The following is a 24,421-nucleotide window of genomic DNA, read 5'->3' as shown; positions in this document are numbered from 1 at the left end:
TTTTTGTCCACAAGTGTTAATGGAGGGCATCCCTTCAGTTTCATGCAATAAATGACATTCTGTGGTGAATGCAGAGCTGTGAAGTCCTGTTTTGGAATCCTCTTATGCTGTTACTTCCTCTGAATCTGTCAACTAGTGGATGGATTTGCAAGAAGGACTAAAAGGTTGTAGGGAGAACTGAAAATATTACATGTGAATAATGTACTTCTCTTCATGTTCACTGACTCACACTGAAATAAGTTTAACCCACTAATCACATGTGTTGTTCTACATGAAGAAACTGTTTTTTCCCTCTTATTTGGGAATGCTTTGCAAATATTGCTTTAGGTTTTGCTTCAGTAACTCTAGCACTTAAGAATTATGCTGTCAGTGGCTGGGCAGAGAGGGGTGGAATGCTGAGCTGGAGATACAACGCTGTGTTCATACATGCCATGTCAATACGTGCTTTTCTCGATCGATGCTTTCTGTAGCACATGTATCTGAATTACAAGAAGTTATCTAATCTGGACTACGAACAGCTGTTGGAATAGTAACGTGCAAACTGTCTAGCAGCTGAAAAACTAATTATTCCTTGCTGTTAATCAGTTTCCTTATGTTGATTTAGGTACTTCCACAACAGTGTGTCTGGTACGGAGAATGTGGAATTGCATCTGGAGACAAGAGATACAACTGTGCTTATGATGGACCACCTATAGCTCTACCGAAGGATGGCTATGACTTGATGCAGGTGAGTTGCTTCTGTACATCCACTGAAAAGTAATTCTCTTGTACTTGAGAGTTCTGTTTTGGGTTTTATTGGACCTGCACTGTGACTTTTAGCTATCTAATTTTCACTTGGTTGGAAGGTAAACATTGATTCTCTCATTTCTCAGATCTAGCTTGTAGGCCCAGCTGTGTGAAGGTGATAGACTGCTGTTTCTATTCAGGTATATGAGATGCCTCCAAACCATGTGATCTACATACAAACTTTCACAAACAAAATTCTAAATAGAGGAATGCTGCACTTTCCTGCTTATTTTCTCACTGCTTTGCGCACTCGCACTCCTCAGTCTGTTTTTAGGACTCTGATTTGTGATGTTTATCAGTTATGTCTTTTGTCTAAATAAGACTAAAATTCTATTCTGGCAGATAATTGTTCTGATTCCTTCCTTAATTAGGAAGGCAGTAACTGACACCAGTCATTCAAATGGAGCAAACCTTGTCCAAGTTTTGTTTCTATAGCTGTGCCTAGTATTAGACGGTGTTTCCCTATTGGGGTTTTTGTTTCCAAAATGAACAAAACTGAAGTTAAAATACTTTCTGGATTTGATGCATAACATAGGGTGATATTGCCAGACTTGTCTTCTGGCACGTGGTGATTCGCAGCCTTAGTGTGGAATAACTACTAAGTAATGGCATGGCAGTCAGCAGTAACAAATTAAATATGTAGGTGAGCTGACTGTGTTACACTTTTGGAGGACTGAATAACATACAAGAAATGTATGGATGACACTAGTGTTAAAATAAATGCATTTCTTTTCTATAAACTGGACATTAAATAGTTCTTCCATGTAATTGGTGACTCTGCTTAGTGGCTTGTCTTCTGAGACTTGAGAATTTGATGCTGTTCAGGACATGCATTGAAGGATAAGCTGCAGGAATACTTCAGAGTTGGGTAAATGTGTTTGTCCTCTTACTGGTGGACTCTTGAATACGATTATCATTCTATATATAGACCCTGGTGACTAAAGATCATCTGAAAGAGCTTCTTAAAGGAAATGATACCCTGAATAATACAAATGATTCTTCTGTCCGTATTCTCTAACGAATCTTACTGGCTGGACTGATTCTTTCATTCATCTCCCACAACAACAATTATCTTCTGCAATGTGCTGAAATAAAACTTTAATGAGTTTTGAGATCTTAAGTGTGCTTTTCCTTTCTTCCGTTGTGTTAATCTCAGTATTGTTTATATTTTAGGAACTCTGTCCAGGTTTATTCTTTGGCAATGTTAGTACTTGCTGTGATTTCCTTCAGCTTCAGACTTTGAAAAACAACTTGCAGCTGCCTCTGCAGTTTCTTTCCAGGTATGCTAATGAATAGCAAAGCAGCTAGAGCTTTTTAAAATTAGAAAGCACATCAGGACACTTCAGTTGAAGTGAACTGTTGACGTGGTAATTTCATTTTAAGGCTTATTGCAGGGAGCTCTTGGAAAGACTTTCTTATCTCTGTCAGGAAGCTTTAACTCTGTGAAGCAATTTCTTACAGTCTGGACTGAGTGAGTTGGTAGCATAAATGCTAATTTAGTTTGTTTTGAGTTACTGCATTTGTATTGAAGTCATCTTCAGAAGAGGATGACAGAGTACTGTTCAGCCTTCCTAGTAGCAGCAGCTAAGTTTTTTTTAATTTCTTGTCCACTGCTGCTTGTAGCAGCTATCTGAGGTAGATAGAATTTTCTGGTAAGTAATGTTGATACTTCTGACTGAAGAATACGAAACAACTTTAAGCACCAGTTGTTGTTCTGATAACTACTTCTTATGTAAGTGTATTCAATTTTTATATATTAATATATTAAATAAAGACTTTAAGTGCTTTGTTTTATCACTGACAGAATGTTTACAGTTGGTGTGTAAGTCAAATCAGATGTGCTTCATTTTTACCTCTTAATCTGATTGCTGTTCATTAACTTTCCTACCCAGGTGTCCATCATGTTTCTACAACTTGATTAACCTCTTCTGTGAACTGACTTGCAGTCCAAATCAGTCTGAGTTTTTGAATGTTACAAGCACCATACCTTATTATGATCCAGTTTCAAAAGAAAACAAGAGTAGCATTACAGAGCTGCAGTACTTCATCGGAGAACGCTTTGCAAATGGTGAGTAAATGATGTGCTGATGCACTTTTATCAAGGTAACAGGAACAAGCCTCTTTCAGGATATGCTGGGAGGTGAACAGGGGACAACTGTCTTTTGTAGTACAAGGCATCAAATAGATGCCAGTAGGTCTCCATTGAAACATCTATATTTGATAGGAAGCGAGTGCTGACACTTGTGTTTTTGAAGGATCAGCTGAGACTGAAAGTCTGTGATTTTTTTTAATTGCTGATAACATTGATGACTTTATCTTCAGGAAAGGAAAATTGTTTCTGAGTATCACATGCATGCCTAATATTGAAACTCACCAATATGAAGTTTGTACTGTGGATTACCTTATTTCTGAGGCATATAAATCATACCACTGTGAAATGTACTATTACAGTCTCTTGTCAAATGCAAGTATCTTTCTTAAAAACAAGTGGTGTAGTCTATATTTTAGTTTTATAGCAAACGTGAAGAATTAATTTTGTCTCTTCTTGTTTTTTGTACAGTGACCTGTAAATAACTTGAGGCATTTAAAAGAGACTTATGGCCTAGGGGTCAAAAGTATTGTCTCAGTCATAACCTCTTCCAAAAGAGACACTTCATATTGTTAGAAGGAACATGATCTAATAAAGAAGGTTCTGGTAATGCAGTGCAGATGCAGCTGGCCTACTTAAGTTAAGATAGCTGTAGCAAAACACTGTAACCTTGATCGCTGTAAATAAAGCTGAAAGCATTACGTTGCTATCTTACGATGTTTCCTCTTGAAAGCTATAAGCATTTTCTTTGAACTTGATGAGTCTTCACTTAGTTCCCAAATTCAGAATGCTTGCTCAAGTGCTAATACTGATTTAATGACTTCTGTCTTCATACATTCTTTCTAGAAATGTATAATGCCTGCAGGGATGTTGAGGCTCCATCAAGTAATGTTAAGGCATTGGGGCTGCTGTGTGGAAAGGATGCCAAGGACTGCAATGCTACCAACTGGATTGAGTACATGTTTAGTAAGGATAATGGACAAACTCCTTTCAGCATTATTCCTATCTTTTCAGGTAAAAAAGGCAGAAAAAATAAGAATTGGCTGTGACTCTTCTGTCAGAGGCTGTATGCTGTAGTCAGTATGCTAACTCATCAAATGGCCACCCAGTGCTGACTATCCACAGTCAGGCTTTCAAAGCAATGTAACCTAAGCTGAATCTTATTATTTTTTTTTTTTTTGCTTGAAAGTCGTAATTGCTTTCTATTCAACTTATTACTGTAGATGCCTATAACTCACTGAGAGATGGACTGATCTTGAAAAACTGGGTAGTTTGTATTGTTTGGAAATCCAGGGCAATACCCTGATCTTTCATGGTTTTTATAAGGAAGTTGTTCTATTTCTCAGTCTGAACAGATCGGGGCAAGAGATGCATGACAGCTTGTTGCTAGGGATGGTAAGAGTGCTTGTTAGTTCTTCAGATTAAAGTGTTCTAAAAACGTGATTACTAGGTATATGTATCTAAGGAGTTAGTGCCTGCATGCAGGAAGGCAATAGTTTTATCTGCTACAGGACTGAGAAAAGCTACTGCTTACGAAGGGGACTGTCATGTAAAGGGTTCATTCATTAAGCTACGAAGACTGTATTGTAAAACTACTTTTTTTTTTTTACCCTGTAGTAAACTGACTCTGTATGTGTGACTTTGGTATTTCATAGATGTTCCTGTCCATGGAATGAATCCTATGAACAATGCTACCAAAGGCTGTAATGAGTCTGTGGATGATTCAACAGGACCGTGCAGCTGTCAAGACTGTTCAATTGTTTGTGGTCCAAAACCTCAGCCCCCTCCATCACCTGTTCCTTGGCTTTTATTTGGTTTGGATGCTGTGTATATCATCATGTGGATCTCTTACATGGGGTTTCTACTTGTATTTTTTGCTCTAGTTTTTGGAGTCTGGTGTTACAGGTAAAATACTTAAGACGTACAGCTCTGAAAATAACTTGCTTTTTCTATGGAAGCTTTGCCTTGTACAGAAAGCTTATGCTTCTGGGATCACCCAGCCTAAAGCTGTGTTGTATGGCAGATGCTTATGCTTGCAGAGGCTGTTCTAATACTAAAATGTATGTTATAGAAAGTGAATAGAGAAGTTTTTAGCTGATATGAATCTTTCATATGCTGCCTAGCTCAGGACCAAGTGGGCTAACTTTCAACTTGCATAATATAATTATGGAACTCAATTCACAGTTACTGGGAGAGAGCAGTATCTGATATTGGTGGCCACATGCAGTTACATAAGACTTGATACTTGAGTTCATGCTTATGAAAATCTGAGGAAATGCATGTTTTTGCTTCCCCTGGTTGACTTGAGGCTTTTGTGGTAAGGAGTAAAGTCTCACTTGACCTGTATCATTTTTTTGGATGGTATCAATTAAGATATCAAAGAACTGCTTCCAGGAGTGAAGTAAGCTACAATCACATGTCAAACTCTAGAAGCCAAGAGGCTTCACTTACATATACGCATACTTACAAATGCTCAAAACCAGATTAGTCCACTAATATCTTTGCTACAGCAACTGCATTTAAACAAGCTCATTCTTCTCACTGTTGAACTGTTCTTGATGCTCTAAACAGTTTTAAGGGGCTCCATATTTTTATTAATCCTGAAGTACACATTTTTAGCTAAGTCAAATGTGCTACAAGAGAGCCTCCATGTATGTAAGTAAAGTGCTATCCTGTTCTTTTCCTCAAATATGTTGTTCATGAAGTAATAGAAGTGAGCTAGAAAATTCCAGTGATGGAGAGGCCTGTTTGCCACAAATGCTGTTTCATTAAGACCTCTGTACTTCTGGCTATTGTTACATATGAAACAAAGTGTTTGTACTCTTCCTACCCTACTTTGTCAAGTCATGTGGCTGGGTGGAGAATCACTGAAATGAAAGTTTCTTGAAGATAATTAACTTGCAGAAACTCAACTCACGATCACTGGGAGACAGCAATATCAGATATTGGTGGCCACGTGCAGCTATAGCAGACTAACTGGAATGTATGTTTAGACTAATGCCTGTACCAAAACAATCGCTGCCCTAATACAGATAGTGCTGCTTGGCTGCTTTTTCTCTATCATCCTGTTCTGAAAATACTAACACTGAGCTTCCTGTGATTATAGCATTTTGTGAAGTAATGTATAGCAAGCAGCTTCTCTATGCTATACAATGTCTCTAGTAAGAACAGAAGCACCTGTGGTTAGAAATGCTTTGGTGTGGCTGCACTAGCCATCCTGAGCAGTGGAAGCCTATTAATATTTCCTGATAGCATTTTCCAGAGGGCTCACCTACCTAATGTCCTTAAGCAGGGTTGTGTTTTTCAGTGCAACTTTAATGTTGTTCAGTTACGACTAAGAAGCTAAAATTACTGTGTAATAAGATTTGAATCTCCATGTACAAGGACAAGTGTGTATAACAAACTTATGCCATGCTTCCTAGTTTTGTCCGGTAAACTTGTTAAACAACATCACTGAAATAGTGAGAGTATTTGATATGTCTGGTTTATAGACAAAAATACCTGTCCCTAATTTGGATGCCTATTGATGAGATTGCTATGAAGAAAGTGTAGTGCTTTTCTCCTGCTCTAGGTATTAGATAAGACGATAAGCAATATAGGTCAACTATAAGTGTTCCCTGCCTTCAGGACAGAAGAAGAATGCTTTTTCTTCTTGCTTTGCTTTGCTATTTTGCTAGCCTGAGTACATGTAACTTAAGCTATTACTGAAGTCAAATATTTCTGATGTGGATGTCTCTTGCTGGGGATCAAGCTCTTTTAATCCTTCTGAACAGACTACAGTCTTGTCAGGTGTCTTATGTTTTTCCAGCTCGGAGCAAGAATATGTTCTCTATGTGAAGTTTAGAACACCAGTAGCATTCACAGCAGAGAGAACCTCCTTAAAATGATTATAGCAGAGTGATAACATTAGCAGGACAACTCAGTCAACTTGACTGACTGGGGATGGAAGGAAGAAGATATCAGTGCTTTCTGGACGAGTCATATGCCCAATTTACTACTAGCATTGGAAACTATTTCTGCTGTACGTATGCAAGGAATCTTGTGGAATTATGGTAACACAGTCTTTTTCTCTTACAGGAGGCGGCATTTTGTCTCTGAGTATACACCGATTGACAGTAATGTAGCCTTTTCTGTGAACTCTCATCGTGATAATGGTATGTCTTGGATGAAAGCATCAGATTTATTGAAATTGGCTTAAATTCATCTACTTCTATGGGTAGACTCGAGACGTTTAGCTTTGCTAGCCCATATAATCCATTCCTAAAGTACTATATTTAAATTGGATCTTTCTTTATTGCCTCTGCCTCTTCTTTCTGTTCTAAACGTGAGACACCCGTTTCCATTTCTGGCCTTCCACAGGGGCAACTGACATTGATACTGGTGCTTCTTGCGATTGATCAAGACTGACTTGGAGGCTACCTTTTGGTTCAGATCTCACTTTGGAAACTCTCTCTCTCCACGATAGTATTATATAGAGCTCTATAAGCACAAGCTAAGCCCCAAATAAGCTGTTCCTCCTCAGATCTTTCTGAGCTGCACCATCCCTTACCCAAATACTCACTTAGTTCCTCAGGGTCCCACAGGTGTTCAAGAGTAAAATCCCAAGACACCAGGGGTCTCCATGCTTCTAGTCTCTGTCCTAAACCTCTCCAAATTCCCTGCCACTCCACATTCTCTGGCTTTGGGGAAAGCTTCCTCCACATAATGTAAAATCCTATTGCAGAGAATATATGCAGAGAGACTGATAGCACTGTACCTAAGCTGGCACCCTGAACATGCATAAGGTACTGGGAAAAACACCTGGAAGCCAGTCCAAACATCATGTTGTCTGTTAGATTAGCCAGGATGTATAGGAACCAGACAGGTATCTCCATCAGTGCCCTTAACTGACTATACAGTGTGCCAATCTGGAACAGAATACAAGGAGCTTAAAGAGGGTCCAGTATGTTCCAAGGAACATAAAGATCCTTAGTCCTCTATATAATCCTCTTAAAATAAAGTAAAAAACCAGAACATTAACTCGTTAACTCCCACTGGTCCACATGATGTTCTGATGTGGAATACTGGCAACAAAAAAATCACGAAACCACAACAAATTGTTTGCCTAGTATTGCTTTAGGTTTGCAATAGTACTTAACTCCATTTTACTGGATGCCAGAAGCCCTTGCTGCACAGGTTATGGGTGTAGTAATACTTCTATGAAGTTCTAGAGTTCTTTATCTTCTTGCATTAGAAGAAGCAATGTAATTATGAGCTGGCCTCTGCCCCTTGACCTCAGTAAAAGGTTAATCCCTGGATCTGACTGTCAGTGTAAATGCTTCTTCCAGTGCTTATGTAAAATCCTGACTGTTTCAATGTGTTTTAAGGAAATGCTGTTATACTGATTACTCAGACATTCCCTATTTACTTCTTACAGGGAAAATTACCTGTGGTGAGAGGCTTGGTGAAAGGTTTGAGAATGGCCTAAGGATGACATTTACATCATGGGGTGCTTTCTGTGTCAGAAATCCACGTCCAGTTATCCTCTTCTCTGTGGTCTTTATTGCTATGTGCTGTTCAGGCTTTGTATATATTAAAGCAACTACAAACCCTGTAGATCTCTGGTCAGCTCCAAGCAGCCAAGCCCGCAAGGAGAAGGAATACTTTGACAAACACTTTGGGCCTTTCTTTCGTACTGAACAACTTATTATTCAAGCCCCAAACAGCCGTCCAGACATCTATTCACCGTACCCATCAGGAGCAGATGTGCCTTTTGGACCTCCACTCAACAAAGATATTCTCCATCAGGTAACTAGGACTTCAAAAGCAAAAACCCAAATGCTGCTAACAGGTGTAATTGTAAGGAGTTGTCTTTCATCTGTAAGGTGATGTGTCTAGCCAAATGTTCTGTAGTTATCTCCAGGTACATCAGAAATCATGCTATAAAATCCTTATTTGCTGTAATCCTTACTATGAAAGCTTTTTTTCTGAAAGCCTTGCATCTTATCTTCTGTTCAAGGTAAACTTGCAGGCTAATTTAAACATGCAGCAATTTTAATGTGAACAGCAAAGTAAGAGCGACTTAGTTTTGCACTCCTATTGACTTTTGCCATTGCCTTTGGAAACTTCTAGAAATACAGCACACATATAAGACTAGCAAAAGAAAGAATTTTTCTTACAAGGACTTCAATTATTTTTTTTTTCAGGTGCTTGATTTGCAAGATGCTATTGTGAACATCGTTGCGTCTTTTGACAATGAAACTGTAATGCTGAAAGACATTTGTGTGGCTCCTCTTGCTCCCTACAACAACAACTGCACTATATTGAGTGTACTCAACTACTTCCAAAACAGTCATTCTGTTCTAGATCACACTGTGGGGGATGAGTTCTTTGTCTATGCTGACTATCACACTCACTTCTTATATTGTGTTCGGTAAGCAGTATGATTAGGTGTCTTTCAAACTGTAGACAAGCTGAATTCTTCTCATGCTGGCAGACATAACTAGCTAGTTCTTGCCAACTCCTTGAACTACTTACTCCTTTTTCATTCCACAATACTATGTTAAAGTACAGATCAGTGTAGTGTTTGTCTTATTATTTCTCTACCTAGTACTTCAGCAGGAGTTATTTTGTTCAGGTTTCAGGCTAATTTTGGTTTGGTACAGACACTAGCTGTGGTTTACTTAAAGCATGTTTCAAACGCTTCTGATAAATAGAATTCTGATGGAGAAAACGTGTGCTAAGCTTTCATTTAAGTTTATAGTGAGGTAGAAGCCAATCCTTTCCATAAAAGCTTAGAAGACATTTTAAAAACTAATTAAATTTAAAGTAAACATAGTATAAGGACAATGCATCACTAGCTGTTTATCTTATTTCCTTTTGGACAGTTGTAAAACATCAGCTTCTTACTTCTCTTGTCTGGTGGTACTGTGCTTCACTTGCTAAGTGTAAGCTGATAATTATTGCTGGTCATCTCTTTAGGGCTCCAGCATCACTGAATGACACAAGTTTGCTTCACGATCCTTGCTTAGGAGCATTTGGTGGACCTGTCTTTCCATGGCTGGTGTTAGGAGGATATGATGGTAAGTGACAAAACAGTGTTACAGTTAAAATCTTCAGTACATTCTTGCTTGCTGTCTTCAGTGCTAAACTTGCATTCTTATTGATGTGACTGTTCAAAAGAACTCCTGAGAAACTTTGATTTTTTTTTTTTGCTAAACTTCAAGTAAGGAAGGATATTTTAACTGACCTGCTAGTAGGCCAGTGCTGAGGATGAAGGCAGACAATTTCAGAAGTGACAAATGCAAGCGGTCTGACTGAAACTTGTCCTGTTAATAAGCTTGTGAATGTGCAGTCTGCTTTGAGCCTGCTTGAGGATCTCTAGTTTCAAGAAAGTAGATGTGAAGTATCTCAAGTTGACATTCAAGGATGTGCATGTATCTTACTTCTGAGATAGTTGCATCACTGATCTGAAAAAGCAGCTAAGAACAGGTAAAGATTGCAAAGGAAGCTCTTCCAGGACTATTAGAAAGCCTGAATTTTGTTCAAGCAACTTGTCTATCAAATTGTGTTTAACTGGATATGTCAAATGTGTGAAACAGCTATTAAAGTCAAGCACATGATTAACTGAAGATTGTTTTTATATGCTTTGAGTAAATGCTAAGCATGCAAGAGTATAACATGGAGAACTGCATCTGGTTTCTTACCAGATTAAGTCATAAGCACTAGTTAAATAACAACACCTTGTCTAACCATGCAGCGTTTTAATGCTGGGATACCATGAATGTGATAAATAATGACCGATTACTTTTACAGTGCAATCCAGAATGCTTACCAACTCATTTCTTTTTCAGTAACGTCTTTGAGCATTCATTGTGATTGAAAAGATTACATTCAGTGGAATTCTAGTGGTGGGATTGCTTTGGACAGTACACCTTAAAACCTAATTACACCTGTCTATGCTAGAATGTGAATTCAATTTTATAATGCCTGGTACTTTTTTCTATTCTTCAGGTGATAACTATAATAATGCTACTGCTCTTGTTATTACTCTTCCTGTTAATAACTACTACAATGACTCGAAGAAGATAATGAAAGCCCTGGCATGGGAAAAAGAGTAAGTAGCCTTCTTGTATTCTGAAATGTATACAAAAATTAAAGCAACTTTTAAACATAAATGCATGTAAAACAGCTGTCCTGCACTGGCAGTTTATTGGTCTAACTACAGGGATGTTTTGAGAAGCAGTATAACATGTAAAGGATTGACAATTACTGGTCATGAGATTCCCTTCATCTGATACATTTTATTTATTCTTTAAGTATGACTGACTCTTCCCTTTTTTTAGGTTTATTAACTTTTTGAAGAACTATGATAATCCAAATTTGACTATATCATTTTCTGCTGAACGGAGCATTGAAGATGAAATCAATCGTGAAAGCAGGAGCGATGTCAGCACTGTTCTAATAAGCTACATTGTAATGTTTGTGTATATCTCCATAGCTCTGGGACATATCCAGAGCTGGGGAAGGCTGCTGGTATGTTTGTTGTTCTCATTTCTCTAAACTCTTTAGTTTTAAATAGCTTTCCAGATCATTTTGCTGAACACTTGTTTCATCTTGTCAGAAAGCATTGAGTCCTCTTTGGAGGAAGCATTGTCTTGTTATACTTGACAATTCACTTACGCTTTGTAGCCTCGACTAGATCTATTTTCATTTGGTATCATAAACTTTTAAGGCTTGTAGCTCCAGGTTTAAGTACTCTGGCTCTTCAAAAGAACCAGAGAAGTAAGCTTCTTACAGAACAGAACTACATCCTACAGAAGAATGTGTTTTTTCTGTCTTTGCTATAGTCTCTTATGTGGCGATGCTGGTTTGGCTAACGGTTATTAAAACTTTTTTAATTAAAAAACTTTTCTAGGTGGATTCAAAGATCTCCCTGGGCATTGCAGGCATCCTGATTGTCCTGAGCTCAGTGGCATGTTCCATAGGCATTTTCAGTTACTTTGGAGTCCCAGTGACACTGATTGTGGCAGAAGTTATTCCCTTCTTGGTGCTGGCTATTGGGGTGGACAACATTTTTATTATAGTCCAGACACTTCAGGTATTCATTATTTTGTATTATGTGCAGTTTTTTAAATGTTTATTTCTTATTTTTTTGAATTACATTACTGTAGAGTAGAAAGTCTTCAGTGCTCAGCCCAACGTGAACAACTCTAGATTCTCATTGGGTATCTAGTAGCCTGAAAAAAAGCCAGGATTATATGTAATTGCTGTTCACCCTTCCTAGAATGAACTTAAAACTTTTACTCACGCTTAGCTACTGATTGATACTAAACTTGTTTGATCTGGCTTCTAGTATGCACCTAGGGATATATCAATGAATTTTTAACATCTCCCTTGGTAAGTTGTAGAACTCTTGCACTGTTTTAATATTTTAGTGCATTGTGAGCAGTGATCGTTTACTAAACTATATGCTCACACTGTCAACTTTTGATGATAATATTTAGTGGGTGCGTAATCTGATTTCCAACTTAACAGGCTTGCTAATGTGCTTAAAAAAAAAACAAGCCAACACTCCAACCATGGTGCTGCTTTTGGCAAATGTGTGATTTTGGCTGAAGCACTGAATTTGCCTCAAATGTAACTTACAATATTGTAGTAAGGCAACAAGGGGGGAGTGAGGGAAGTGTTCATGCTGTACTTGTATTAGAAAATCAACTTATCCAAGCAGCATTAATAGATGTTGTATAACTATGATAATCTGGGATATCTGGATATTTAAAGCCATATAAAATAACTTATTAGGAATCATGGAACTTAACAATTTATTCTCTCTCAAAACAGAGAGATGAGCGTCTTGAGGGTGAAACTCTTGATAAACAGATTGGCAGAGTCCTGGGAGATGTGGCACCTAGCATGTTTCTCTCATCTTTTTCTGAAACTGTGGCATTCTTCTTAGGTAAAGCCCTTATCTTCAAATGTTACAGAAGTTGCATCGTACTTGCATATTCTAAGAATAACTGCAAAACTAAAACATAAAAAGAGCAGAAGTTCTAGAGGAAGTTTTAGCTTCACTTTTTCGTTGCTATAATCACATTTAGCTCCTCAGCTGGAGGTGGCTCTAAGACTGGCACAGTGAGGTCACGTTCTGTATGAAGAACTTAACAGGTTCAGAATGTATTTTTGATTAAAAGGCTGGAGCTTTGTACTGTATTGTCAGTGCAACTGAAAATTTGGTGCTGGAAACAAACCAAATATCAGACTGATGCTTTCATTGCACTCAGTGATCTTTCCACTGCTTGGAAAAAAGATGCCCCTGTGATAGAATTTATTTGAGATTCACCCTCAGTGTGTTGGAAGCATATCTTATGCTGGCACCCTTCAAGTGTAAATCAGCCCTGTCTCGCAGTGAATTTGGCTTACATCTAATGTAATTTGCTATTGGTTCTCAAGAGGAGAGGGAACTTACTTGTTAAACTGGCTCACTTTTCAGGGACACTGTCTACCATGCCAGCAGTTCGCACGTTCTCCCTGTTTGCTGGAATGGCTGTGCTCATAGATTTTATCCTTCAAGTCACCTGCTTTGTAAGTCTCCTGGGCTTGGATATTAGGCGCCAAGAGGTGAGTACAAATGCCTGTAACTTCTGTATGATAGAGATGTCATGTTCTGCAGAACTGTACTAAAACCAGCTTACTTTGCAATTTATTTCCAGAGGAATAGACTAGATATTCTGTGTTGCATCAAAGGCAGTGAAGAAATGGGGGGAGTCCAACGCTCCGAGAGCATCTTATTTCTGTTCTTCAAAAACCTGTATTCTCCATATCTGCTTAAGGATTGGATGAGACCAATAGTGGTATGTATACTGTATTTACAGTAAGCAGCCATCTAAACCTGAGCAAGAATGCTGTGTCTGAAAGTTCTATACTGAAGAAATATCTTCAGTGCAACAAAACAAAATTCTACCATTTCTTTTATTCCAGTGTTAGTATTGGAATGAGATCTCCTACCTGCAAGAGTACCTCTGCACTTTATTAGGGTGTTGCTATTAAGGTCTTGCTATTGCTGGAAAACAATGTCTGGCTCAGTTTGAAGTTACTGTGCTTATTTACAGAAGGAGTTCAGCGTATTTTTTTGCTGTTGCCTTCTGTGTGTAAATCCTTCTTTAGGGAATCAGTCTCTTTTGTCATCTTAAGTTTTACTGCTACTGTTCTACTAAGCCTGGGTAGCACGCTTAAGCTAGAGCCTTTTTGTATTGATATTGACGTAGTAAATTCTAGAACTTTATTGCTTGTTGTTTTTATGCAGTTCTCACTTCCTGAATCTGCTTTCTTTGCAGATTGCCTTGTTTGTGGGTGTTCTGTCATTCAGTACAGCAGTGATACACAATGTAGAGATTGGACTCGATCAGTCTCTTTCAATGCCAGATGTAAGTCTTAAGACTGTCTCTGCTCTTCAATTTGAAGCTGAAATTGAAGCTTGAAGTCTTGTGCTACCTCAAGATTCTGTAACAGTAACTGAAAGCTTTCTCTTTAAGGATTCCTACGTAGTGAATTACTTCAAACAGCTCAGCAAATACATGCACGCAGGTCCTCCTGTCTACTTTGTTCTGGAAGAAGGGCACAACTACACCTCTCTGGAAGGGCAAAACATGGTGTGTGGTGGAACGGGATGTAATAATGATTCACTTGTCCAGCAAGTCTTCAATGCTGCAGAAATTGGTAGCTAGTAAGTATTTCATGCTAAGTAAGAGATGTAGCTGACCAGTGTGTCTGTTTAGATTCAGCTGTTTATTGTACAACTGGCACTATAGTACTCACTTAATATTGAGGTTTATGGTGGGGAGGGAAGGGAAGAAGCTGTGGGAGGTCTTCTAGATGAAGCTGAATCCTGTCTGAACTAATAGGACATACTGACATACTTGGATTTGGAAAAGGGCCTTGATGATCCTTTGAGGAATCATGAAGTGTTGTAGGAAAAACTCATGAAGCCCTCTTAGTGTAGTTGCCCGTGAAAGTGAAACCTAGGAAAGCTTAGATTGTAAATGTGGATAAACCAGACCAACAAATCTGCAATATTTTGGCATCTGTAAATGGAAAGTGCATTTGGATCACAGCAGTTAGTGTAAATGAAAGAAGTTTCTTCTGAATCCATTTTGCTGTAGTTCAGAGGTTTTCTTTCTTCCTAATTAAATGAGTCCTTGACGAAAAAGGCAGTGATAGCTGGGAGAGGATGAAATGTGAAGTGGGCAAGGGGTATAGAGTGTTGCGACTGGCTGTGGAACTCAAAAGAAGTTCCTGCTGTTTTCTAGCTGCCCTATTAACAAGCAAAACTAGTTCTTAGGTGAGGTACTGGAGTAGAGGACTATGTGGTAAGGTAAGGAGCTTGGATCCTAATGAACTGAAAGAATAAATTAGCACTGGAAAAATCAAACGTTGGTGATTTAATATTTCATTCCATAACAAGTATGTTATTTTGTTAGCACGAGGATAGGCTATGCCCCATCATCCTGGATTGATGACTATTTTGACTGGGTGAAGCCACAATCATCCTGTTGCAGAGTCTACAATACTACAGGACAGTTCTGCAATGCTTCAGGTACTACCATTCATCTCATTGATAGGGTGTTCACAAAATGTTTTGTGGTATGAGTCAGGTGAACAGTTTTCCTTCGTGTGAGTAGAAGCCTCTGGAGTTGCCCTCTAAGTTGTTTGAACAGCTGTTTGAGTGATCTTTAACTATTTTGTACTGGCATGCTGCTGGTTGAAGATTGACCATCTAGATGGTCAATGGGATTACCATTCCAAAAATAATTTGGATTGTTATGTGCCGTAATGAAACCAGCAAAAGCTTACTACCCATTTTTGTTCAGATCCTGCAGTTTGATATAATTCTTACTGGTTTTGATGTAGATGATGAAGAAGTAAATAACAGTTGTCTTATGGACCTTGTCTTAGTAGGAATAAAAAACACCTATGACTAAATTTAATGCAGAATTGTGGGCCTGTTCAGTTGTACGCTCCAAAGAAATGCTTTTTATGGATTTGTATCTGGTATTATTGCAAATCAGAAGCTAGTAGTGTTAAAACAAAGAATATTTTAACCCATAGTCAACCTCCAACCATCTTCTGTATTTCTGCAGTCACAGATCCATCCTGCACTCGTTGTCGACCACTGACTCAAGAAGGCAAGCAAAGACCACAGGGTGAAGACTTCATGACATTTTTGCCAATGTTCCTGTCTGACAACCCTAATCCTAAATGTGGCAAAGGGTAAGTGCCCTATTCCACATTTCTATTGTAGACTGATGTCAAAGATGTTTGCTCTGGAAGTGTGACTCTTCTGTGTGGGTATTCAGTGTTCCTTTAAAAAATATAAGCCACTTAAATCTCACCTGTTTATATGATTTTTTGAGACGTAATTTTATAAAAATGATGTGTTATATAGCTATAGTGGATCACAGAATTGCAGGGGTTGGAAGGAACATCAAGAGATCATCAAGTCCAACCCCCCTGCTAAAGCAGGTTCCCTGCAATAGGTTGCACAGATGTGTCCAGAGTGGTATTGAATATCTCCATAGAAGACGACTCCACAATTCCTCTGGGCAACCTATTCCAGTGCTCCTTCACCCTTAGCATAAGGAAGTTCTTCTACGTGTTAGTATGGAACAGACTATGCTCAAGTTTTAGGCCATTGCTCTTTATCCTGTTGCTTTACACCACTGACAATAGCCTGGCCTCCATCCATTTGCCTCCCACCTCCCTTTAGATATCATTAATGTTAATCAGACCTCCCTCCCTTCTTTTCCCTAACTTACTCAGTCTTTCCTTGCATGGAAGATGCTTCAAGCCTTTTATCTTTGAGGCCCTCCACCAGGCCACAAAGACAGGAGATTCTTGTCGTCTTTTTTTTGAACTGGGGAGCCTGGAACTGGACACCAGTATTCTAAATATGGCCTCGCTAAGGCAGAGTAGAGTAGAAGGATCACCTCCCTCAACCTGTTGGCTGTGTTCTTTTTAATGCACCCCAGGATGCTGTTAGTGTTCATTGACATGTAAAATTCTGTTAATACAGAGGACATGCTGCATATAGCTCTGCTGTTGACTTGATAAACAATAAAACTGATGTTGGGGCTACTTATTTTATGACATACCATACTGTCCTGAAAAAATCATCTGACTATATTGATGCTATGAAGAAAGCTCGGAACATAGCAGACAACATCACTGAAACCATGGGCATCAAAGAGAAGAACTATCGTGTGTTTCCTTACAGGTATGCTTAAAACACTTTTGCAAGAAGTATGTTAAGGGGCATAATTGATTTCTACAACCAAGTTACTGACTGACATCTTAGAAATCCAAGTTTTCTGTTTTGTCTAAGAAAGCCACAGATTGTAGGTGAAATGTAATTTGTGTCCAGCAATATCTTTCTTCACTGCGTTTGATAACTAACAAATCAAGAAGCTTGTCTTTCACTAAAGATATAGCTCAAGCCTCAACTCGGGCTTCTTCTAGCTTCCATACTAGGCTCCTGTGGCTATACTAACTTAAGCAGATGTGTTGCCCTGAATAGTAGCAAGTTATAATAGAGTGTACTGACTTCAAACTTCAGTTGAACTTTATCTGATGTTCCACGGGAGTGACTACTGACACTGGAATGCCAGTTCCCATTATCACAGAAGCTAATCCAGTATGAGCATCCTCTTTTCTGTAGTAGATGACTTCTGTAGTATATTTCTTGTTTCTAGTTGGACAGAAGTTAAACAGTACTCTTGAGGTACTCCTAAAATCAGTATCGATCTCACTAATTTAAGCAATGCAGATCATGCAATCTTGTTAGCTCCATCTAACAGGTGTAGTTTTTTTCCAAGGTTCTTGTCTTCAAGTCTTAAGACCAGAAAACCCTGTATACAAATAGCAAATGACAGTAGATACTGACCACTTAAACAGCTTTGTTAAATATTCACTTAGTGCTTTAAAGTACAATTTAAAGCACATCCATTGTGGATGTCATATGATGGAATTAATACAAGGGGGATTAAGAACAGTTTTGAAGTCTGCAAATAACATGGATTTGTGCAGAAACAGTTCTGTTCTTTGCAAGTAGGATGCCTAATTAAAGAATCTGTTCTTTCCACAGTGTGTTTTATGTCTTCTATGAACAATATTTGACAATTGTGAATGATGCCATCTTTAACCTCTGCATCTCCTTGGGATCAATATTTTTGGTGACAGCTGTGCTGCTTGGATTTGAAATATGGGCTGCTGTTGTGGTTACAGTAACTATTGCTATGATAATCGTCAACATGTTTGGAGTGATGTGGCTCTGGGGCATCAGCTTGAATGCAGTTTCATTAGTAAATCTTGTCATGGTGAGTTAACAAAACACTTGTTTCTGTTTCCAAGTATTAAAAAGTTATCAATATCATGACACTGAGTATTTCCCCACAAAACTGATGCACTTGGACTGTAGTAGGACCATCTTAATCCTTCTGGATGGGCTACAGAAGTAGCTTGTCAAATAAACCTAGTATAAATACAGCAAACTGTAAGTTATACTGCATCTGTAACACAGCTGTTGCTGTAGAATTGCTTAGGCAAACATCTTCTGGAGGTGTTTGTGCCTGTTAAGGATATATAGGGTTAAGTGTTAAGGTTTCTACTGTATTCATTCTGGCTCTGCAGAGCAGATCTGTTTTGGGCTAGCATCAATATTGTTCCTAAAGAAGTGGATGAAATAACTTGGTCAGCAAGTCCCTTGGTGAAACGCTGTAGAACTTCAATAGCTGAGTGCTGTCAGAGCTGCAGCTGACCTTGCTTTCAGAAGTTCTTGACTCGTCTGAGAATGAGAAAGTAAACTTGTCCCATGTTACGACTAGGTGTATATTCATCCAGTCTACCTGCTGTATAAGTAGCATTTGCCAGCTGTTCACTGTAGTAAATCATTAATTTCCTCTTAAAAAATAATAATCCTTAAGTTTTAAACTCCCTAACCTTATGATATCCAATAGTGTATGTATATACTCATTTACTGTAAAGCCATGCTACTGCAACTAGAGTCTAGAAATTGATTACCAGACTCAGCATTTGCTGCTGAGTTTGGCTTCCTTCAACATCAAGCAACTTCTGAACTCTTAAAAACACTCCATGTTGTGATTTGTTTAATCAGATTCCCTGCTTAGTAATGACTGGTGCTGTACAGCACTCAAAAGCCTTTAGTGACAAAAACTAATGCTGAATTTGTAGCTTCCAGTGGCAAGTTCAGCTGTGGAAACTCATTTAGAGCCCGTACTTTTATAGCCTGTCTAGAGTTCTGAGAACAGACGTTACTATCAACATGCTCATCTAAGTCGGTGTCTTTCTTTTGCCATCTAGAGCTGTGGCATTGCTGTGGAATTCTGCAGCCACGTGACAAGAGCATTCACTGTTAGTACTAAGGGCAGTAGAGTGGAGCGTGCAGAAGAAGCTCTGTCTCACATGGGCAGTTCAGTAAGTACACATCTACTGTATAGAGGGGGAAAAGGAGTAGCTAAGCTGGAACTTCAGACTATGTCAATATCATCAAGTCATAAAGCTGGCCTTGCTTCTTTAGGGGAAAATAAATGACCAAAATTTGCTGAAGACTCAACCTAAACTTCTGCAAGTAATAGGGTTGATCAAGACTTGATTAACTTTATGTTAACTTGATATTAATACTACCTAGCATTAGAAAAGGGAGCTAAAAGTTTGAGCTGAACTGGTAGAGTAATTGAGTTGTCCCACTGAAGTTGTATGTGCTTCTCTACCAAATGCTGGGAGGTGACTGGGAAAGGTCCTGAGTAGGGGATGGCATTGGAGCTTTGAGAATATAAGCAGACTATTACTGTTGTCTCACTTAGTTTTATGATAGCACCCTGGATGTGGTTGGAACAAGTTGTTCTAGTGCTGGATATACTTGACCCACTTCGCTAAGTGTAAGTCACCTCAAGTAATGGCTGTATTTAGTATATAACTGTCTGAAATCAAAATCAAACTAGAATGGTTTGGCTGTACAGATACCAGTTTGGTACCATATTGAACCAAGCCTGTGGCATCAAGTTAGGGCTAGCAGGTGGATGCCTCTCTTGAGTAGGGCTCTCGGTTCTAAAGATTAACAGGGAAGCTGGTACACTGTATCTGGGAACCTCAAATGACATAAGCATTTTCAGCAAAAACTGTTGTTTTCATAAATAAGTGATAACTGCTTTTTAATCAACAGGTCTTCAGTGGAATCACACTAACCAAATTTGGAGGAATTGTAGTACTGGCTTTTTCCAAGTCTCAGATCTTCAAGATATTCTACTTCAGGATGTATCTAGCTATGGTTCTGCTGGGAGCAACACATGGACTAATATTTCTTCCAGTTCTGCTTAGTTATATAGGTAAGATCTAACAGTCTATTCTTAAGTGCACTTACTTAACACAAAAACATCTAGCTACCTGTAGATACTTTTTTATAGCTAAATGAAATGGATTGCAAAATTAAAAGGCAATACTTGAATCTGCCTCTGTCATGCAAGCAGCCAGATCCCTTAAATTAAGAGGACTGACTGGCAGTATGCTGTTACAGGCATGTTAAACTGAAGCAACCAGTCTGTACAGTGTGCTTGCTCTGCACCATTGTTAATGGAGTTGTCTGCCTAGGCACATGTGGCACAGCTGTCAAACTGTGACACATGATGATGGGGGGAAGCTACAAACCTGTTGTGGGATGTGGTTCCATTTGTGAGCGATCTCATGTCACAATTAGGAAGGCCTAAATGCTGTCTTCCTTGAATCTGGAAGTTCATGCGATGACTTCTTAACTTCCTCAGTAAGTCCAGCAAATCCTTGTCCTGTTAGCTATTGCCCTTGCTGCAGCTATTACCAGCTGAACACAAGCATGCAGCTGAAGACTTCTCAGTGTTAAGCTGGACGAAGAGGACTAAGGTCTTGGATGGTTCCTGTGGGCAGCTGCTGACTGATATGCTGTAATGTTGAGACTTTGGAGTGACACTGTTTTCTTTTGCTCAGGTCCATCAGTAAATAAAGCTAAAACTCGTGCTGCACAGGAGAGGTCTAGAGGCACAGAACGAGAGAGACTCCTCTACTTCTAGTTTTTAACAGTGTTCAGTGGACTCTATGAACTGTGGCTTAGGCCCAACTCCTCTTAAGAACTGAAGCTCAGCAGTGTTCTATGACTATCACACTGTAACCACCACTGACTCAACTCCTGCACAGATTCAACTAGGAGATAGCAGCTGCAGCTTTGGACACGGCTTTAAACTCAGGAAATGCTACGTGTGGCTCATGTAACAGTATTATTACTAAACCTAGATGTGTTAAGATTACTAAAACACTTCTGTTTTCAAGAGGTTGCATCTCTTCTAGAAACTTAAACCAGCTGCATTGCAAGTTGAATAGCTGTTTTGTATGAGAGTGGACTGCTCAACCACTGACACTAATTTTAAATGCAGGTCAATGCAATTTTTGTCTCTATTTTTAGGGGGGAAGCCATCACAAGTTGTAATATTTTTTAGTACAATTTGCCAAAATGTCTTGTATATACTTTATTATAAAATAGCAATTTTGTAGTTCAAAAATCTCTACTTAAATGCAATAAATTAAGTTTATACATTCCAATGGAAAAGGGTTTCAGAATGTTGTGGGCTTCATAAGAGCTTGTTCTCCAAATACTTGTTTGAAGAAGGTGACGTGTTCTTCACAGTGCTCACCTAAGAGAAAAACAAAATTATGTTAACAGGGGAAGGAAGAAACTGAGAAGAAAGACAGCACAGCTTGAGTTGTCTTGTGGTAAAGCAGGTGTCTGATCCAGTTCCCAGATCTAAGCAACATACTTATGCCCATGCAAGGTCTCTAGTCTCCAAGTTCAAGATGCTGAAATTGAATTCTGAGTCTACCAGCTAACTCATGATTAACAAAATGTTGCTAGGACAAGCAGTTTTGCTTAGGTTTTAAAGTGAGAGGGACTGTAGAGTAAACCAGGCCTTGCGTTTTATAATATATGGAAACAGACACCTGAGTGCAAATGCCGCATCTTGACTGTGGCTTTAGGAAGAAGCATTAATTGGAAATAACCAGGTTTGCTAAATTAAGCACTGCAGGTAACCAAGTTAGCTTAAACTGAATTTGGCTCCAACTTGCTTTACTTTAAGTGCACTGTTGAAATGGGTAAGCCAAGTTAACTTTGGAAGTATGCTTGAAGGTAAGCCTAAATATAGACAAAACTCAGTGCATTTTATTTTTGTGGTACACACAGTTCTGTTTGCACAGCTTGAATCATCTGTTTAGCTTCTTATTGCTTACCTGGTGTGAAACTTGGATTTCCCCGTAATCGTTGATTTCTTTGCTCAAAGAATCTGAAAATAGTGTAGAAAAGCATCTCATCATCTGCTTGTTTTGCTGCGTCAAGGAATTTGCGGGCTGAAATGCTGTCGTGTCCTCCAATACCCCTGATGAAACGTAAGGCAGCCAAAACTTGGTGTTTGGACAACAGAACTTCCACTATTTCATCATTTGCTGTGGAGAGCCTCTGTAAAATCAATCAATCACAGCTCTAAGACTGTTTCTAACAGATGAGTTAGATGCAAGCTTGTCACTTGAAGCTCAGTCAGGTAAGTCTAAGCCACATGTGACACGGAGATATTACAGTTTGAAATGCTTACTTTCAACATGTCCAGAGAGAGCTGATGGGCAGGAGGGTAAATGCTTTCCAGGGACAGTAATAGACAAGCCTAGAGCAAAAACAGGAATAATATTGAAATTCTGAAGACTCTTCACCTCCATTATTGGCTTTTGGAAGCAATTTGCCTTACATACCAAAGGCTTTGAGTCACTGAGCACATGATACTGCAGAAACTGATGGAGTGTGTAGAACAAGTTGTGTTGAACGAGGGTTTTGATGACCAGCTCATACAAGTAGTGCTGTGAATACAGGAAGACCACCATCAAAGGCATATCTCAGTACAAGTCTTCAGGTGTAGAAGGTGGGATTATTGCATAGGATTTAATACATGACCAAGACAGGTTTGAAACTTCAAGTAACTTCATGAAGTGAGGTGGTATAGTGGTGCCTCATGCATGTAAATGCTTTACCTGAACTGCAATCTGGAACTGGTTAAGAGAGCGAATGTATTCCATCAAGACTGCTATAGTGAACTTATGAGGTGCTTCCTGGACAAGAAAAGAAGTATTAGCAGGAAAAGCCATGGAAGTACAACCTACTGACAAGTTATGCCCTCTCCCGTTAACCAGCCAGATCAGGAAACAAGATCCTGCATGTAGTCTCACAGCAAACCTAGCAGAAGGTTTTATTTTTATTACAATTAACTTACCTTCTTCTCTGTAAATACAGATAAAACATGGGTGTACATGTCAGACTGGTCAATAACTGCTTGAGTGCGGACTGGCCGTTTCAGGAGCGGATTGCTTCTACTCTGGCCTGCTTCTACCACCTACAAGAGAAAATAAGTTAAGAACACAGTACTTTGGGGAGTATAGCTGTGGTAAAATCTTATCTGCACAGAATGTTTATAACTATAGTTCCCAGTTGAAAACATGTTTTGTTATTCAGAGAATTTGTATCTGTGAATTCACATCACTGGGTGCACTCTGTTCACAACATGGACCTCTAAATTTAAAACAACTTTTAAGTGACAGATGTAGCTACTGCTGTGTATCTCAAATCTAGAAAATGAGCAAGCTTACTGTATTGATGCAGGCCCACACCCTTAGTAGGATTTTAGTGTAAAGCTGTACTATATGAGTACTATATATGCTAATTTGCTAGAACTAATTCTGACAAAATGTACTGCATGTGTTTTATAGTAACTATTTCAATAGTCTTGAGGCTATTTTAATAGTTACAGATTCAAATCTGCTTTTTTGAACCCTTACCCAGTTTTAACATATGCTGGAGTCTGTTACTTGCCTTGCTGGAGATGAACTATGCCACACCTACTGTAGCAGAGCACTGAACAAAGCCATTATCCCCTATGGGGGACAACTGCACCTTGCACAAGGCTTTCTACTGCAAGCTTGAGGCTGCCAGGGACTGCCCAGGGGGTAGGTCTGACTTTCCTAAGCAGGTATATTGGCTCTGCTATCATGTAACCTGAAATTCAAATAGCATTACTCTATCTCTGTAAGCTGCTGTAGCTAACATGGTTTACCATAGTATAGCTTTGCTCAGCTTCCAAGTACTTCTTATATTCGTGATTCAGTTTGTCAAAAACAGTTGCAATCACAGGCAGTGATCCCCTTTCTGGCTCACTGAGCACTGAAAAGATAAAAAAAAAAAAAAAAACCTATGAGGAGAAATAACAAAGGGATTTGAAGTTTCCAAAAGGAGATCCTCTCTACTCTATGCTAAACTTAAATGAGAGTTTGTTCAATATCAAATGTATTTTAACTAAATGGGGGTGCGGGAAGCCGAATTATTTTGTGCTGCTAATTCCTCTTTAGAAAATTCCTCTTTAGAATGGTGACTGAAGGTACTACAGTTATCTACCATTCCATATGCCAAAGCTAGTTTCAGAGGTGAACTCAAAT

At 38.9% G+C, this 24,421-nt stretch overlaps 2 protein-coding genes across 2 annotated transcripts in view; one reads left to right on the top strand and one right to left on the bottom strand.

The window, feature by feature from the left end:
• NPC1 (NPC intracellular cholesterol transporter 1) overlaps nucleotides 1-21,500 on the top strand; it is a 27,535-nt gene extending 6,035 nt beyond the window's left edge. The window contains exons 2-25 of the mRNA XM_031612941.2: nucleotides 605-727; nucleotides 1,960-2,066; nucleotides 2,679-2,854; nucleotides 3,722-3,889; nucleotides 4,531-4,780; nucleotides 6,953-7,029; nucleotides 8,292-8,662; nucleotides 9,061-9,287; nucleotides 9,836-9,936; nucleotides 10,868-10,970; nucleotides 11,200-11,389; nucleotides 11,772-11,954; nucleotides 12,698-12,812; nucleotides 13,347-13,474; nucleotides 13,567-13,707; nucleotides 14,191-14,280; nucleotides 14,389-14,579; nucleotides 15,334-15,449; nucleotides 15,994-16,123; nucleotides 16,926-17,126; nucleotides 17,994-18,225; nucleotides 19,229-19,342; nucleotides 20,091-20,253; nucleotides 20,885-21,500. Of these exons, the coding sequence (XP_031468801.2) occupies nucleotides 605-727; nucleotides 1,960-2,066; nucleotides 2,679-2,854; nucleotides 3,722-3,889; nucleotides 4,531-4,780; nucleotides 6,953-7,029; nucleotides 8,292-8,662; nucleotides 9,061-9,287; nucleotides 9,836-9,936; nucleotides 10,868-10,970; nucleotides 11,200-11,389; nucleotides 11,772-11,954; nucleotides 12,698-12,812; nucleotides 13,347-13,474; nucleotides 13,567-13,707; nucleotides 14,191-14,280; nucleotides 14,389-14,579; nucleotides 15,334-15,449; nucleotides 15,994-16,123; nucleotides 16,926-17,126; nucleotides 17,994-18,225; nucleotides 19,229-19,342; nucleotides 20,091-20,253; nucleotides 20,885-20,967 (3,780 nt within the window). The 3' untranslated portion in view covers nucleotides 20,968-21,500. The remainder of the gene's footprint in view (nucleotides 1-604; nucleotides 728-1,959; nucleotides 2,067-2,678; nucleotides 2,855-3,721; nucleotides 3,890-4,530; nucleotides 4,781-6,952; nucleotides 7,030-8,291; nucleotides 8,663-9,060; nucleotides 9,288-9,835; nucleotides 9,937-10,867; nucleotides 10,971-11,199; nucleotides 11,390-11,771; nucleotides 11,955-12,697; nucleotides 12,813-13,346; nucleotides 13,475-13,566; nucleotides 13,708-14,190; nucleotides 14,281-14,388; nucleotides 14,580-15,333; nucleotides 15,450-15,993; nucleotides 16,124-16,925; nucleotides 17,127-17,993; nucleotides 18,226-19,228; nucleotides 19,343-20,090; nucleotides 20,254-20,884) is intronic.
• Nucleotides 21,408-24,421, bottom strand: part of RMC1 (regulator of MON1-CCZ1) — a 15,070-nt gene continuing 12,056 nt past the window's right edge. Inside the window, exons 14-20 of the mRNA XM_031612942.2 lie at nucleotides 24,043-24,149; nucleotides 23,206-23,325; nucleotides 22,967-23,044; nucleotides 22,691-22,795; nucleotides 22,537-22,605; nucleotides 22,178-22,403; nucleotides 21,408-21,585 (exon numbers count right to left, since the gene is read on the bottom strand). Coding sequence (XP_031468802.2) covers nucleotides 21,506-21,585; nucleotides 22,178-22,403; nucleotides 22,537-22,605; nucleotides 22,691-22,795; nucleotides 22,967-23,044; nucleotides 23,206-23,325; nucleotides 24,043-24,149 — 785 coding nt within the window. The 3' untranslated portion in view covers nucleotides 21,408-21,505. The remainder of the gene's footprint in view (nucleotides 21,586-22,177; nucleotides 22,404-22,536; nucleotides 22,606-22,690; nucleotides 22,796-22,966; nucleotides 23,045-23,205; nucleotides 23,326-24,042; nucleotides 24,150-24,421) is intronic.

This window comes from Phasianus colchicus, chromosome 3, assembly GCF_987193195.1.
Source record: "Phasianus colchicus chromosome 3, bPhaCol1.hap1.1, whole genome shotgun sequence".
In the NCBI taxonomy this organism is placed as follows: domain Eukaryota; kingdom Metazoa; phylum Chordata; class Aves; order Galliformes; family Phasianidae; genus Phasianus; species Phasianus colchicus.
This window is presented reverse-complemented; position numbering and strand designations above follow the sequence as displayed.